This window comes from Schistocerca cancellata, chromosome 4, assembly GCF_023864275.1.
Source record: "Schistocerca cancellata isolate TAMUIC-IGC-003103 chromosome 4, iqSchCanc2.1, whole genome shotgun sequence".
NCBI lineage: Eukaryota > Metazoa > Arthropoda > Insecta > Orthoptera > Acrididae > Schistocerca > Schistocerca cancellata.
Genome location: NC_064629.1, coordinates 829932940 through 829946194, shown reverse-complemented (window position 1 = coordinate 829946194; position 13255 = coordinate 829932940). Strand labels below are relative to the sequence as shown.

The 13255-nt window shown below is 41.7% G+C and overlaps 1 protein-coding gene across 2 annotated transcripts in view; it reads right to left on the bottom strand.

Moving 5' to 3' along the window:
* LOC126183572 (UNC93-like protein) overlaps nt 1-13255 on the bottom strand; it is a 430963-nt gene that overhangs the window by 153993 nt on the left and 263715 nt on the right. For both annotated transcript variants that reach the window (XM_049925664.1, XM_049925665.1), the window contains exon 2: nt 689-924. In XM_049925664.1, coding sequence (XP_049781621.1) covers nt 689-900 — 212 coding nt within the window. In that variant the 5' untranslated portion in view covers nt 901-924. The remainder of the gene's footprint in view (nt 1-688; nt 925-13255) is intronic.

The following is a 13255-nucleotide window of genomic DNA, read 5'->3' as shown; positions in this document are numbered from 1 at the left end:
CCTCTTGTTCGCACTGATGGCACTTTGAACAGTGGACGTTACATTTCAGATGTGTTACGACCCGCGGCTCTACCCTTCATTCGATCCCTGCGAAACCCTACATTTCAGCAAGATAATGCACGACCGCATGTTTCAGGTCCCGTACGGGCCTTTCTGGACACAGAAAATGTTCGACTGCTGCCCTGGCCAGCAAATTCTCCAGATCTCTCACCAATTGAAAACGTCTGGTCAATGGTGGCCGAGCAACTGGCTAGTCACAATACGCCAGTCACTACTCTTGATGTACTGTGGTATCGTGTTGAAGCTGTATGGGCAGCTGTACCTGTACACGCCATCCAAGCTATGTTTGACTCAATGCCCAGGCGTATCAAGGCCGTTATTACGGCCAGAGGTGGTTGTTCTGGGTACTGATTTCTCAGTATCTGTGCACCCAAATTGCGTGAAAATGTAATCACATGTCAGTTGTAGTATTATATATTTGTCCAATTAATACCCGTTTATCATCTACATTTCTTCTTGGTGTAGTAATTTAATGTCCAGTAGTGTACTTTTGTTACTGTGCCGCGTGCCCGCAACGGCAGCAGTCGTCATCCGACGTCGCGGTGGGCAGTGGTCGTAATGTTCTGGCTCGTCAGTGTACATAAGGACTCAAATGCTGTTAAGGCGAATGAGAGAGAAGCAGACGCACCGTATGAGGAAGACGGAGAGGAAGAGGCTGGAAGCGACGAGCGCGGCGTACTGCGCGGCAAGCGCGGCCGTGCCCACGCCGTCCGCCTTGTTGATCGAACTCTGCAGGTGTGTCGCGCCCAGCACCGCCGTGAAGTGCACCATGAACGACACGCCCAGCATCACCATGTTCTTCAGCATCCGCGCTGAGTCGCTTAGCTTCAGCCGCAACATTTTCGCCGTCTCTCACTGTCGCTTCTGCAACGCCAAGAAACGTAATTGCCAAATGATACAGTATGAACTACATTTGTTTTCTTACGGCACTTCACGTCCGTCTACAAACAAGCAACTATACTTTTTAATGCTCAAACATGTTTCGTCACATTTGTAGCGTCATTAAGTGTTATATTTATGATGGTTGTAAGGCATCAGGAGAAATACTATATTTCAAAAAAATGGTTCAAATGGCTCTGAGCACTATGGGACTCAACATCTTAGGTCATAAGTCCCCTAGAACCTAGAACTACTTAAACCTAACTAACCGAAGGACATCACACACACCCATGCCCGAGGCAGGATTCGAACCTGCGACCGTAGCAGTCCCGCGGTTCCGGACTGCAGCACCAGAACCGCTAGACCACCGCGGCCGGCTACTATATTTCAATTACGAAGTGTTCCATACTGGGTTTCGTGCGTATCTTTAGGTACACGTTGATAGTAGAATTACGTGATACAATTGGACAGATATACCGGGTGGTTGTAATTAAAGTTCAGCTACTCACGGAGGTCCAGTGTGAGCTTTAATTATCGTCTGATAGCGGAACTTGGTATATCTTTTAATGCGTTAATAAGGAAATGATTTGCGCTGGAAAAAGATAGTTCCTATTTTGGTCACCAGGTGCAAACCTTGCTCTGTACAATATCTCCTCGACGTCCCTGGTCTTCTTACTGAACAAATTGTGTTAGCGGATATTAACAATAGAAATGAACATTATGACTTTCCCACTTGTTTGATCTTTTCTGCCCACATCCCGTTCCTAATCCATTACATATGGGAACATCTATGTACGTCCTCCTTACAACCACAGCGCCAGATTTGCACCTGGTGACCGAAATTGGAACTAACTGTTTTGCAACTTAATGTGTTTCCACAATAACGCATTACAATATCTACCAAGTTCCACTGCCATACGATAATTACGGCCCACATTGGACTTCTGTGAATAACTGCACTTAAATTATAACCACCCGACAGTAAAAACTATATCTAAAGATGTCGGCAATTAATGTGAGCATTCCTTTCAGTCATTAATACGCATACACAGTATTTATTTTTTGAGCAAAGTTCGTCACCCTATTATTAATTATGAAATAAACAAACACACTAAAAGGGAACAATAGTAAATGTCTTTGAAGTTAGTAATGGGTTTCTTTTTTCAGACAAAAAAATGGTTCAAATTGCTCTGAGCACTATGGGACTTAACATCTATGGTCATCAGTCCCCTAGAACTTAGAACTACTTAAACCTAACTAACCTAAGGACAGCACACAACACCCAGCCATCACGAGGCAGAGAAAATCCCTGACCCCGCCGGGAATCGAACCCGGGAACCCGGGCGTGGGAAGCGAGAACGCTACCGCATGACCACGAGATGCGGGCTTTTTTTTGTTTTTTTTTTTTTTTCAGACATTCTGTTAAATATATCATTAGGCACTTGGTGTTTAACGATTTGGTGGAAAATCGTAATTTAAACAGTATTAAATAGAAATTTATTATTCAACAGTTTTTTAAACTTCCCGATTGGCATTACATAAACAGCTTTATTAAAAACAATTTACTGGAACAAATATAATCTAAAATTACAAGATAAGCAGATCGTATTAAGTAACATTTACAAAGTAAAATGTTATCTGAAGTAGTCCTATTATACTCGCATCTCATTTTTCAGTTCCAGTTGCACATTTTTTAAATGTATGACTAGTTTCGATCTTCCTGGGTCATCTTCAAATGTATGTAGTTGCGTCAGCAAGCAGTCGTGTGTGTCACAACTACGCATCAGGATAAAAACTATGGACATTGTCACACACCAAATTTGAAAATTCTTATCTGCTTGCAAGCAAGAATTTTGTCCTGTCAAAAAAATTCGTACGTTCTGAAGTATGTGGCTTTTAATCCAGATTTTCTAATCAAAAATTGCAATTAATTTGAAAACCTAAGTTTTCTTCCCAAGAAAATATGTACTTTTATTTAAATACACTATGAAACTATTGTAATTAAGAGACTGTAATCTTCGAGAAGCTTCTGGCGCAAATAGAGAAATTATAAATACGCGAAAAGCGAGCCAACTGGTTCTCAGATGTTATTGTGATTACTCTGCAGTCAGTTCTCGTAAGTCCAGCGGCATTTTCAGTAAATTCTGGATAGCACATGTATAGATTATATTTTGTCATGCTCAGAAGTCAGAAATGTAACTGATATGAGTTTGTAAGGCTTTGTGAGGATACTATACAAACAACGTGAAGAATAAATATCGAGAAATAAACAGCTATTTGTTTCATTCAAATGGAGCATAGTTCATGGGACGTACTAGACGATGACGTCCTAGTCTTCCACTCTTACCCCCAAGAAAGTATGAGCATAAAATATTTACTTTTTGTAAACTTACCTTACCTGCTGAGATCATTATGTGCTGTAATAGTTTTGAACTTGCCCCTCGAAGGCCACTTTCACAAACTGAAATTTACGCAACTTGTGAAAATTACTGTGAAGTTTTTTTAACATGTTTAAAATGTTTCGATAGTATTGATAGGGGAAGAGAGTTTACAAGGAATTATTATCTAGTGTTTCCTGAAAGTATTTGTCTGGGGTGTAGCCTGATACGGAACTGAAACGTGAACGATGAACAGTGCAGCCAGGAAGAGAACAGAATGTTTTGAAATGCGGTACTACAGAAGAATGCCGAAGATTGGACAACCACATCGAGTAACATATGAGAGGTACTGAACCGCACTGAGCAAAAACGAAATTCATGGCATTAAAAGAAGAGATCGGATGATGGAGCACATACTGAGAATTGAACGAGTCGGCGGTTTGGTAATAAAGGAAAAGGTGGGATGGGGGAGGGAGGACTTGCAGTGGTGAAGAAAACACTGTCCCAAATTGTTCGGTATGGGCTCTGAAGGGCAATGAAGCTAACTATGCAGAAATATCAGATGGTACGTAGGGAATAATCATCTCCATCATCCGTGACTGAGTCGTCAGAAGAAAATTTCACTGTCACAGATCACAGATCACATTGTCACATTGTTACAGTGGCCATTAATTCGGATTGGGGTAATAACTTAAGCCTTCTGTTATGCTCTTGAGGAAAACTGGCACTCAGTTCGTCCGATAGCCTGTGCCAGCGCTCCACTTTTGACAATATCACATTGTACCTAGTTTCTGTCTTCGTCTCCTTGTTAGATATAAACGCGGATTTACTGCCACACTTATCGGACCCACAGCAACCCGTGTCGGTTAGTAGGTAATTCTCAACAATATTACACTTTTATTGTCAGTGCTATAACCGAATTGCTAACCCTCGCGGTATTGAGGTATGTGTGAAATAAACAGCGTTCGTGGATAGGAAACATATACCCAGCAGTAACGAAAAATATCCACCTTCCACTAAAAATATAGGACAAGATATTTCAAACTATGTCAAAACACAAAAAATTAAAATTCTTGATGGTATTTTTGTTCTGTCGTTGCAACTACAAAAATTTGTGAGTCTTTTCACCAGACGCGTTTCGCTTTATTGAGGTAAAGGATCATGAGTGGTGGTGATTTTCGATTGTTTTCTCGCTTACATCGGAAAATGCCGTCTACTAGCACATCGTTGTTTTTCTGCGTTAGACACTGATAATTTTGGTCTAATTTTTATTTGTTCTTTAGCACTATGCATTTCTTATGTTTTTCACAACGCACTTTGATGCACACCACTGTATTCTGTTTGTTTTTGTACACAGAATACAGTGGTGTGCATAAAAGTGGGTTGCGAAAAACACAGGAAGTGCATAGCGCTGCAGAACTTCAGTGCATTTCTGCTCAAGTTAGAAATGGGTCTTGATTCACTTTGTAGGGCATTCTGTTAGTAAAATCCGCTAAATTCAACTGCCCCTGCACAGCTTTCAAATATCTGTTCAGTACAGTGCCATGATACGTCTATGCACTCAAATAAAATACTGTTTTTTATGTACATAGCCACTCCCCCACCACGCAAGGAACTCCTTGAAAAACAGCCAGCTAATCTGTATCCTGGTAAAGGAAGCCTCTGAATTGTCAAATTATTTAAGTGGTGCTCCGACATATCTATAATTTCAGAGTCAATATCTGTAAGCAGCTCACTAACTTTAATATCTCTTATACACTCCTGGAAATTGAAATAAGAACACCGTGAATTCATTGTCCCAGGAAGGGGAAACTTTATTGACACATTCCTGGGGTCAGATACATCACATGATCACACTGACAGAACCACAGGCACATAGACACAGGCAACAGAGCATGCACAATGTCGGCACTAGTACAGTGTATATCCACCTTTCGCAGCAATGCAGGCTCCTATTCTCCCATGGAGACGATCGTAGAGATGCTGGATGTAGTCCTGTGGAACGGCTTGCCATGCCATTTCCACCTGGCGCCTCAGTTGGACCAGCGTTCGTGCTGGACGTGCAGACCGCGTGAGACGACGCTTCATCCAGTCCCAAACATGCTCAATGGGGGACAGATCCGGAGATCTTGCTGGCCAGGGTAGTTGACTTACACCTTTTAGAGCACGATGGGTGGCACGGGATACATGCGGACGTGCATTGTCCTGTTGGAACAGCAAGTTCCCTTGCCGCTCTAGGAATGGCAGAACGATGGGTTTGATGACGGTTTGGATGTACCGTGCACTATTCAGTGTCCCCTCGACGATCACCAGTGGTGTACGGCCAGTGTAGGAGATCGCTCCCCACACCATGATGCCGGGTGTTGGCCCTGTGTGCCTCGGTCGTATGCAGTCCTGATTGTGGCGCTCACCTGCACGGCGCCAAACACGCATACGACCATCATTGGCACCAAGGCAGAAGCGACTCTCATCGCTGAAGACGACACGTCTCCATTCGTCCCTTCATTCACGCCTGTCGCGACACCACTGGAGGCGGGCTGCACGATGTTGGGGCGTGAGCGGAAGACGGCCTAACGGTGTGCGGGACCGTAGCCCAGCTTCATGGAGACGGTTGCGAATGGTCCTCGCCGATACCCCAGGAGCAACAGTGTCCCTAATTTGCTGGGAAGAGGCGGTGCGGTCCCCTACGGCACTGCGTAGGATCCTACGGTCTTGGCGTGCATCCGTGCGTCGCTGCGGTCCGGTCCCAGGTCGACGGGCACGTGCACCTTCCGCCGACCACTGGCGACAACATCGATGTACTGTGGAGACCTCACGCCCCACGTGTTGAGTAATTCGGCGGTACGTCCACCCGGCCTCCCGCATGCCCACTATACGCCCTCGCTCAAAGTCCGTCAACTGCACATACGGTTCACGTCCACGCTGTCGCGGCATGCTACCAGTGTTAAAGACTGCGATGGAGCTCCGTATGCCACGGCAAACTGGCTGACACTGACGGCGGCGGTGCACAAATGCTGCGCAGCTAGCGCCATTCGACGGCCAACACCGTGGTTCCTGGTGTGTCCGCTGTGCCGTGCGTGTGATCATTGCTTGTACAGCCCTCTCGCAGTGTCCGGAGCAAGTATGGTGGGTCTGACACACCGGTGTCAATGTGTTCTTTTTTCCATTTACAGGAGTGTATTTTGATGAAATATGCTAATTCTTTCTCTACTTGGAAACATGACATCCTCTCAAGGTGAGTCCTTAGTTTGAGGGACTTCCTCTAAGCAGGTATACCTATCAACTGACTTCAATCTAAAAATGGTGCAACTCTAACACCAACTACTACAGGAATTTTTCCATGAGTGATCCCACCACCACCCACTAACTGCCACCTACAAGCTTTGCCAGCCTCCCCTTCCCATACCTATTGAGCTGCAGGCCATGCCTAGTGAAAGAAGTAATTACATGTTAGGACACAAAACCAAAGTGAGAGTTTTAACAACTCTGTATTGGAATGTACATTAAAATTGCTCTGGTAGGACTTCATACTTTGAAAACAGGTATGCTGGATACTCTGCAATGTTTCAGTGGTGATGCAGCGTCAAGGTTAAGGTTATGGAATTGATGGGACTGCCTATTGCACTAAATATGCAAAGAATTTTAATCGTCATATGCGGCAGGAGACTCTTCCAAGCAGAGAAATCACTGTTGGAAGCCACCAAAAAGCAAGAATAAGAAGAACTTTGAAAAATAAAGGCGAGGGGACAACACCAGAAACTAGAGGACTATGGACGTGGGACGCAAGTGTTACGCAGAGCAGGTGGAGAGAAAAGCTTTAAATTTTAACCTGAATTTCCCAGAAGTTCATTTTTTGATGTTTTGGTACACGCTGGTTAAAAACTACTATGGACAGAGGACTGAAATTTTGTATACTGTCGTAAAACGTACTTAAGGGGGGACTTACGAAGAAAGCTACAAAAATTGTGAAAACCTTTATTGGATCTTCATTTACTACATGGTATTGAAATTTCACATTCCAATTCCACTTCTAAGAGTGACAAAAATATTAACTAACAAAAGCTTGCACGAGACCACATCCTTTGTTGTTCTGTATTTCCTTATATTTATTCCTGCGGTGTTTTCTTCTAATTTTATGCAATGTGGTGAATATTTCAGTGTTTATCAGATCCATAACTCCTACAAAAGTGTGTGAATGCAAAAATTCAAAATCATAATGAAAATTACAACCCTCTGATAGGAAAACCATTCCCCCAGGACAGAATTTGTTTCCGAAACTGTCGATGAAGTTGCAGCGTATGATTCTTGATTAGTTTTTATCTGTGGTAATATTGGCAGACTATGGACTCCACAGAGACTAGCACTTGAACTAGAAGCTTTCACACTGTCGATATTGAAGGAAATCGATAACAGGAGATTTGATGCAGTTGAGCATTATTATTATTATTGAAAATCAGGTTAACCTATGCGGGCATGCAAAGAAAAGACTGCTTGAGGAGGATGAGGACAATGCATATGGTTTGCATTAGTTCACACAGATAAGATGAGGCCTAAAAGAAACACTGTCAAATCTTTGTTTCAGGTTTCTCATAACTTACATTTTGGCAACTTTGTGTACCGTTTCCACACAAATCACTGACATTATAGTACTTAAATTTAGCAGGCAGTTAGCTACTACTGTAGTGAAACATTCTGTGGAAGGAAGTTTCATTTACTGCAATAGTGAGACATTTCTGTAAGAGAATGGCACTAAGACTTGGTATATTTTTTTTTCAAAGAAATTAGGAGAGCTGTAAAAATCTAGGGAAAGATTATATAAATATTCTGTTCCACAGATATTTGTAAAAACGGTATATCAAACTTTGCACAAAAATCATGAATTTCGTTCTGTCAGATTTTTAAAAAGACGAATATTTGTACTCACTCTCTTGAAAAATGATAATTGTTTATAATTAAAAACACATAACATCAATAAGCATGAAAACTTATGTATGTATCCATATAACATTCCTCAACAATTGTGCGAAATTTAGTCACATTGCCTTGAAAACTTAAGATGTTATAGGTTTTCTTCCAAGTATTGCAGCTTCGCATACGTCCCCCCCTCAAATAAAATCAGACGATTCTTATGACTTAAGTTTGAAAATTAAAGACCTTTTTAAGAAAATACAGAGTTAATTACTGAAATTATCGCTGCTCATTATTAAAAAATTTTTGAACCCTAATTTATGACAGCAACATTCTTTTTAAAACTCTACTTTAAGCTTAATAGTGAAAGGAATTTCCAGAAAAAAATATCAAGCTTCTACTTTGATTTTATTACGAGATATGTGCATCTATGCTGTACATAAATAATTAACACGATTTATTTCACTTGCTACACAAAATACAATTCAGCAAAAAAGTGTTCGACCAAAAACTATTATTCATATATCAAATAGCTCCCAAAATATCTCATCAAAGGTGTTGAGCATTACGTGGGTGTTGTGACTTGGGAAGACAGCCAAGCCACTAGGAGGCAGCCGAAAGGCACGCGTTTAAGCTCACGCAGGCTGGCGTGAGGTCTGGAACAGGTAAAGTAATTATACTAGCAAAAAAGGTACGTAGATTCTGGAATACTTAACTTTAGTCCATAATTGGAGAATATCGGTCTGACGGTACATACATCACAAGATAAATAACAAATGATAATGGCGCCTTGCTAGGTCGTAGCAAATGACGTAGCTGAAGGCTATGCTAACTATCGTCTCGGCAAATGAGAGCGTAATTTGTCAGTGAACCATCGCTAGCAAAGTCGGCTCTACAACTGGGGCGAGTGCTAGGAAGTCTCTCTAGACCTGCCGTGTGGCGGCGCTCGGTCTGCAATCACTGATAGTGGCTACCCGCAGGTGCGACGTATACTAACGGACCGCGGCCGATTTAAAGGCTACCACCTAGCAAGTGTGGTGTCTGGCGGTGACACCACAGTGGGCTTACAACTCTTATTCTTTGACTTACACTGTTGAGCTAAATGACCAATTTTTCAAGATTTCTCCTTGTGTTAACGAACCAGTCCCCTTCATCTAAATTCTACACGATTAGTCTGCAATTCACAACTAAATACCTTGAGGAGGCATCATCGAACCACCTTCAAGCTATTTCTCTACCGTTCTCTCTCAAACGGCGCGCGGGAAAAACGAGCACTTAAACATTTCTGTGCGAACTCTGATTTGTCTTATTTTATCATGATAATCATTTCTCCCTATATAGATGGGCGCCAACAGAATATTTTCACAATCTGAGGAGAAAGTTGGTGATTGGTATTTCACGAGGAGATCCTGCCGCACCCAAAAACGCCTTTGTTTTAAGGATTGCCATCCCAATTCACGTGTCATGTCCGTAGCACTCTGTCCTCTATTTCAAATAATACAAAACGAGCTGCCCCTCTTTGAACTTTTTTGATGTCCTCCGTCACTCCCAAGATAGCGAACAAGAGTGGTGTAGTTCTCTTTAGTAGACCTTTTGCATTTTCTCAGCGTTCTGCCAATAAATCGTAGTCTATGGTTTGCTTTCCCCACAACATTATCTGTGTGACCTTTGCAATCTAAGTTACTCGTAATTCGTAGAGAATAAGATTGTCAAAAGCAGTTAGAAACATAAAATTCGCTGTGCAGTCGGCGTACGCGCGCACGAAACACACACACACACACACACACACACACACACACACACACAGAAAGAGAGAGAGAGAGAGAGATATCATTTCTTTAGTATAAAGGAGAATGTCAGATACTGTATCACGCAGTAATTTACATCAGTTCGACACAGGCACGCCTTTCCTATTGCGTAGTGTCACAAGAACAAGGTTACCAAGCTGACGCCTGTTAATTCGCGGTACCAAAGAAAATGTCAAGGTCAAACTGCGGTATCTATTAGAAAGTAAGGGAAAAACGGTCTCGCATGTATACAGAGGACGTATCAAAACATAGAAGCTGCGCAAATAATGACGTCACTTAATCAATGAGGAACAAAATCAAAACACGATTTCAGAAGATCCAGTGCGGTTGCAAAGGAACGTGAAGATCATTCTAATCGATTTAATGAGTCGACGCTTAGAGATCGTACAACCGAATATTTTCAACAAGCAATTGGACATTCGGTTTTTTTTTCGTTCAGTTGGTTTTTTCAGTTTAATGACACAACCGAATGAAAGTAGTCTACGGCCTCGTCCCTCTCCAGGTTTGAGTGGTTTAACTTAATTTGGAGCAACCGATTGTCACAATTTTCTGTCGGCTACGTCAAAGAGTTTAATATCTGTGGAATGAGCATTTGGCTGCGCAGAACGAGAACACTCTCCTAACATCTCCTGCAGCTCCAAGTCCCGTGATTTTGCAACGGTGCGTTTCAACCGGTTTAGCGCTTAGTCCATGTTGATTGTTATTACTTCTCTGCTACAGATAGCTCACATTCAGAAGTACCGTGAAACTTTGTATTCGCATTTTACAGACATCTTAACAATTTCACGCCAGGAATTGATGACGGTGGCTTAAAGATGTGAAGAGCAGCGGTATTGTGCTTTTTGCCACAGTATCATAGCTCCGATTTCATTTTAATTATGTTTTTTCGGTAACGGGATAAGAAGTGACAGCCAACAATAATTTTTTTACGTTTTCTATTGCACTTATTCACATTATAGAATCTCTGTTCTAATTAATTACGTTACAATCACACTGTAAACGATGTCGAAGTGTCATGAAAAAACAACGCATTTGGCACCATGAAACTGTACAGAAAATATTGTAAGCAATTTCACCATCTGCTTGTCCATTATTATTTCAATTTTTCTTTACTTACATTCTGCTTCATAGACAAGTAAAATATCTATTACATTTTTCATCTCATTGGAAAAGTAGAACCATACGCTACACACAAAAAGGAAAATAAATAAAATGAAAAAGTAAAGAATAAAGAGATCAATGGACAAATTTTGCAGTATTAAAAGAAATGACAGACGACAATATATATAGTGTTTGCTCTTGCACTGATTAATATTTTCGAATATGTTGTTTTAATTATGTTAAAATGACACTGTATGGGAAACTGTCTTATGCAGAAATATGTATTTTAAGATACACACAAGAGTTTGAGAACCTGCATGAATTGAAGGAAATTAATCAGACTGTCATGTACATATGTCATCTGCGTATAAACATAGCATCAATATGTATAACTGTCTGGAAGTTTACTTAAACACACTTTCAAATTTATCTAGCACTTGTCTCATAAACATATGACCATAAAATCACAGCAGTTATCTCTGCAATACAAGACTTTATACATCCGTATCCAGATATTTTTCGACATACAAAGTTCCTCATATCAATATGACATTTGTTGTACTATGAAAAGTAACTAACTGGTCCTCCTTTGACATACTTCTCTTTACATCCGTAGCAACGCCAGTATTTCACCACAGCTGTTGCTATAACGAGTAGAAAAGTGAAAAAAAACGATATATAAAACGAATAAGTCTAATATTGAAATTTCGCTGTTATCACAAAATGTAGAAGACAAGCAGCGTCGTCCCAACATCACGTGACTAGTCTGGTTTGATGTAGAGAACACGTGCAGCAGACATCACTCACTCCATAGATATACATACTCTATGGGCTACGTCCGTTATATGAATGTTTTCCACTCAGCCTTAAGGGTTTGAGTGATTTACTTTTCAACCTCTTTGCGTGGGGAGCGGCGAGCCGGTGCGCGCCCCCTGCTGGGGCCAAGCACAGGAAAACAGCCGGTGCGAGGAGGTGGCGCGGTTGCCGGGGCGAGTGGAGTATGCTGGGACGTACTATCTCCTCCCACTGTCTGCTCCCCTGGCCCTGCAGGACGCCGAAATGGAGAGTGTGCGACGCAGGCGTCAGACACTTTCTAATTTTTATTTATAATTAATTAAGGGACGTCACTCACACCCTGTCAGTAAAACGGAATGCAAACAGTCGCAAAATTTAGCAATATTCCTTTCTTCTTCATTTACCCCTAAGATCACTTTTACGCTTGCGCAACTTTGTACTCACAGTGAGCTGGATGAAGCTCTTTCTTTTATTAGTTATGTATGTGGTAACTGCACCTGGAACAGTTTTATACACAGAAATGTATTTATCAGTTTTGATTGGTGAAAAGAATGATAAATATATGTATTGCTTATTCGAACTTTGGCGTACCCATGTACCCATGTCATTCATTGTCTTTGGTTATAGCTGCGGTGCGGGTTGGGGGGGGGGGGGGGCGAGGGGGATCCCTCTAGGGTATATGTACCCGGTTTGTATTGTATTGTATACCACTTCTTTACTTCATCTAATGAAATTACTACACAGACTGGTTCCACTCACAAGAATAACTGAGTACCCCAGTCAACTAAACCACTCAAGAATGGTTTCAGTGGAATGAACGAGTGAATACATGAGTCAACCGACAGAAAAACTGAAGACTGGTTTTCACTTGAAAGGCTGAATAACTTTTTTTTTTTTATTGAGTTTCGATTCCCCCTTAAGGGGGTGGGCTGGCAGCAGCTTATTACGCCGCTCTTCAGCCCACGGAATTTGGTTTAAAAAGATGAAGAGAAGAAAAAATAATAACAGTTGGCGATAAAATCGGTGACTTAAAGGTAAAATGGCAGAAAATTCTGGAGCTTAAAACATAAAACACAGGGTGATGACGCTAATAAAATACACAGGAAGCAGAAAAATAATAGACAGGCAATTAAAAAACACGGTGACAGTCTGGGTTCTGTTCGCAAGAGATATAAAATGCACACCCAGCGACAGCATGATTTCTGTTTGCAACACTGTGGAAAGATGCACAACACTGAACACTCACTTAAACACCGCACTAAAAAGTTGGCACAAATATGACATACCACACCCAAGCGCAGGTGGGGGGAAACTGGTCAGACGACG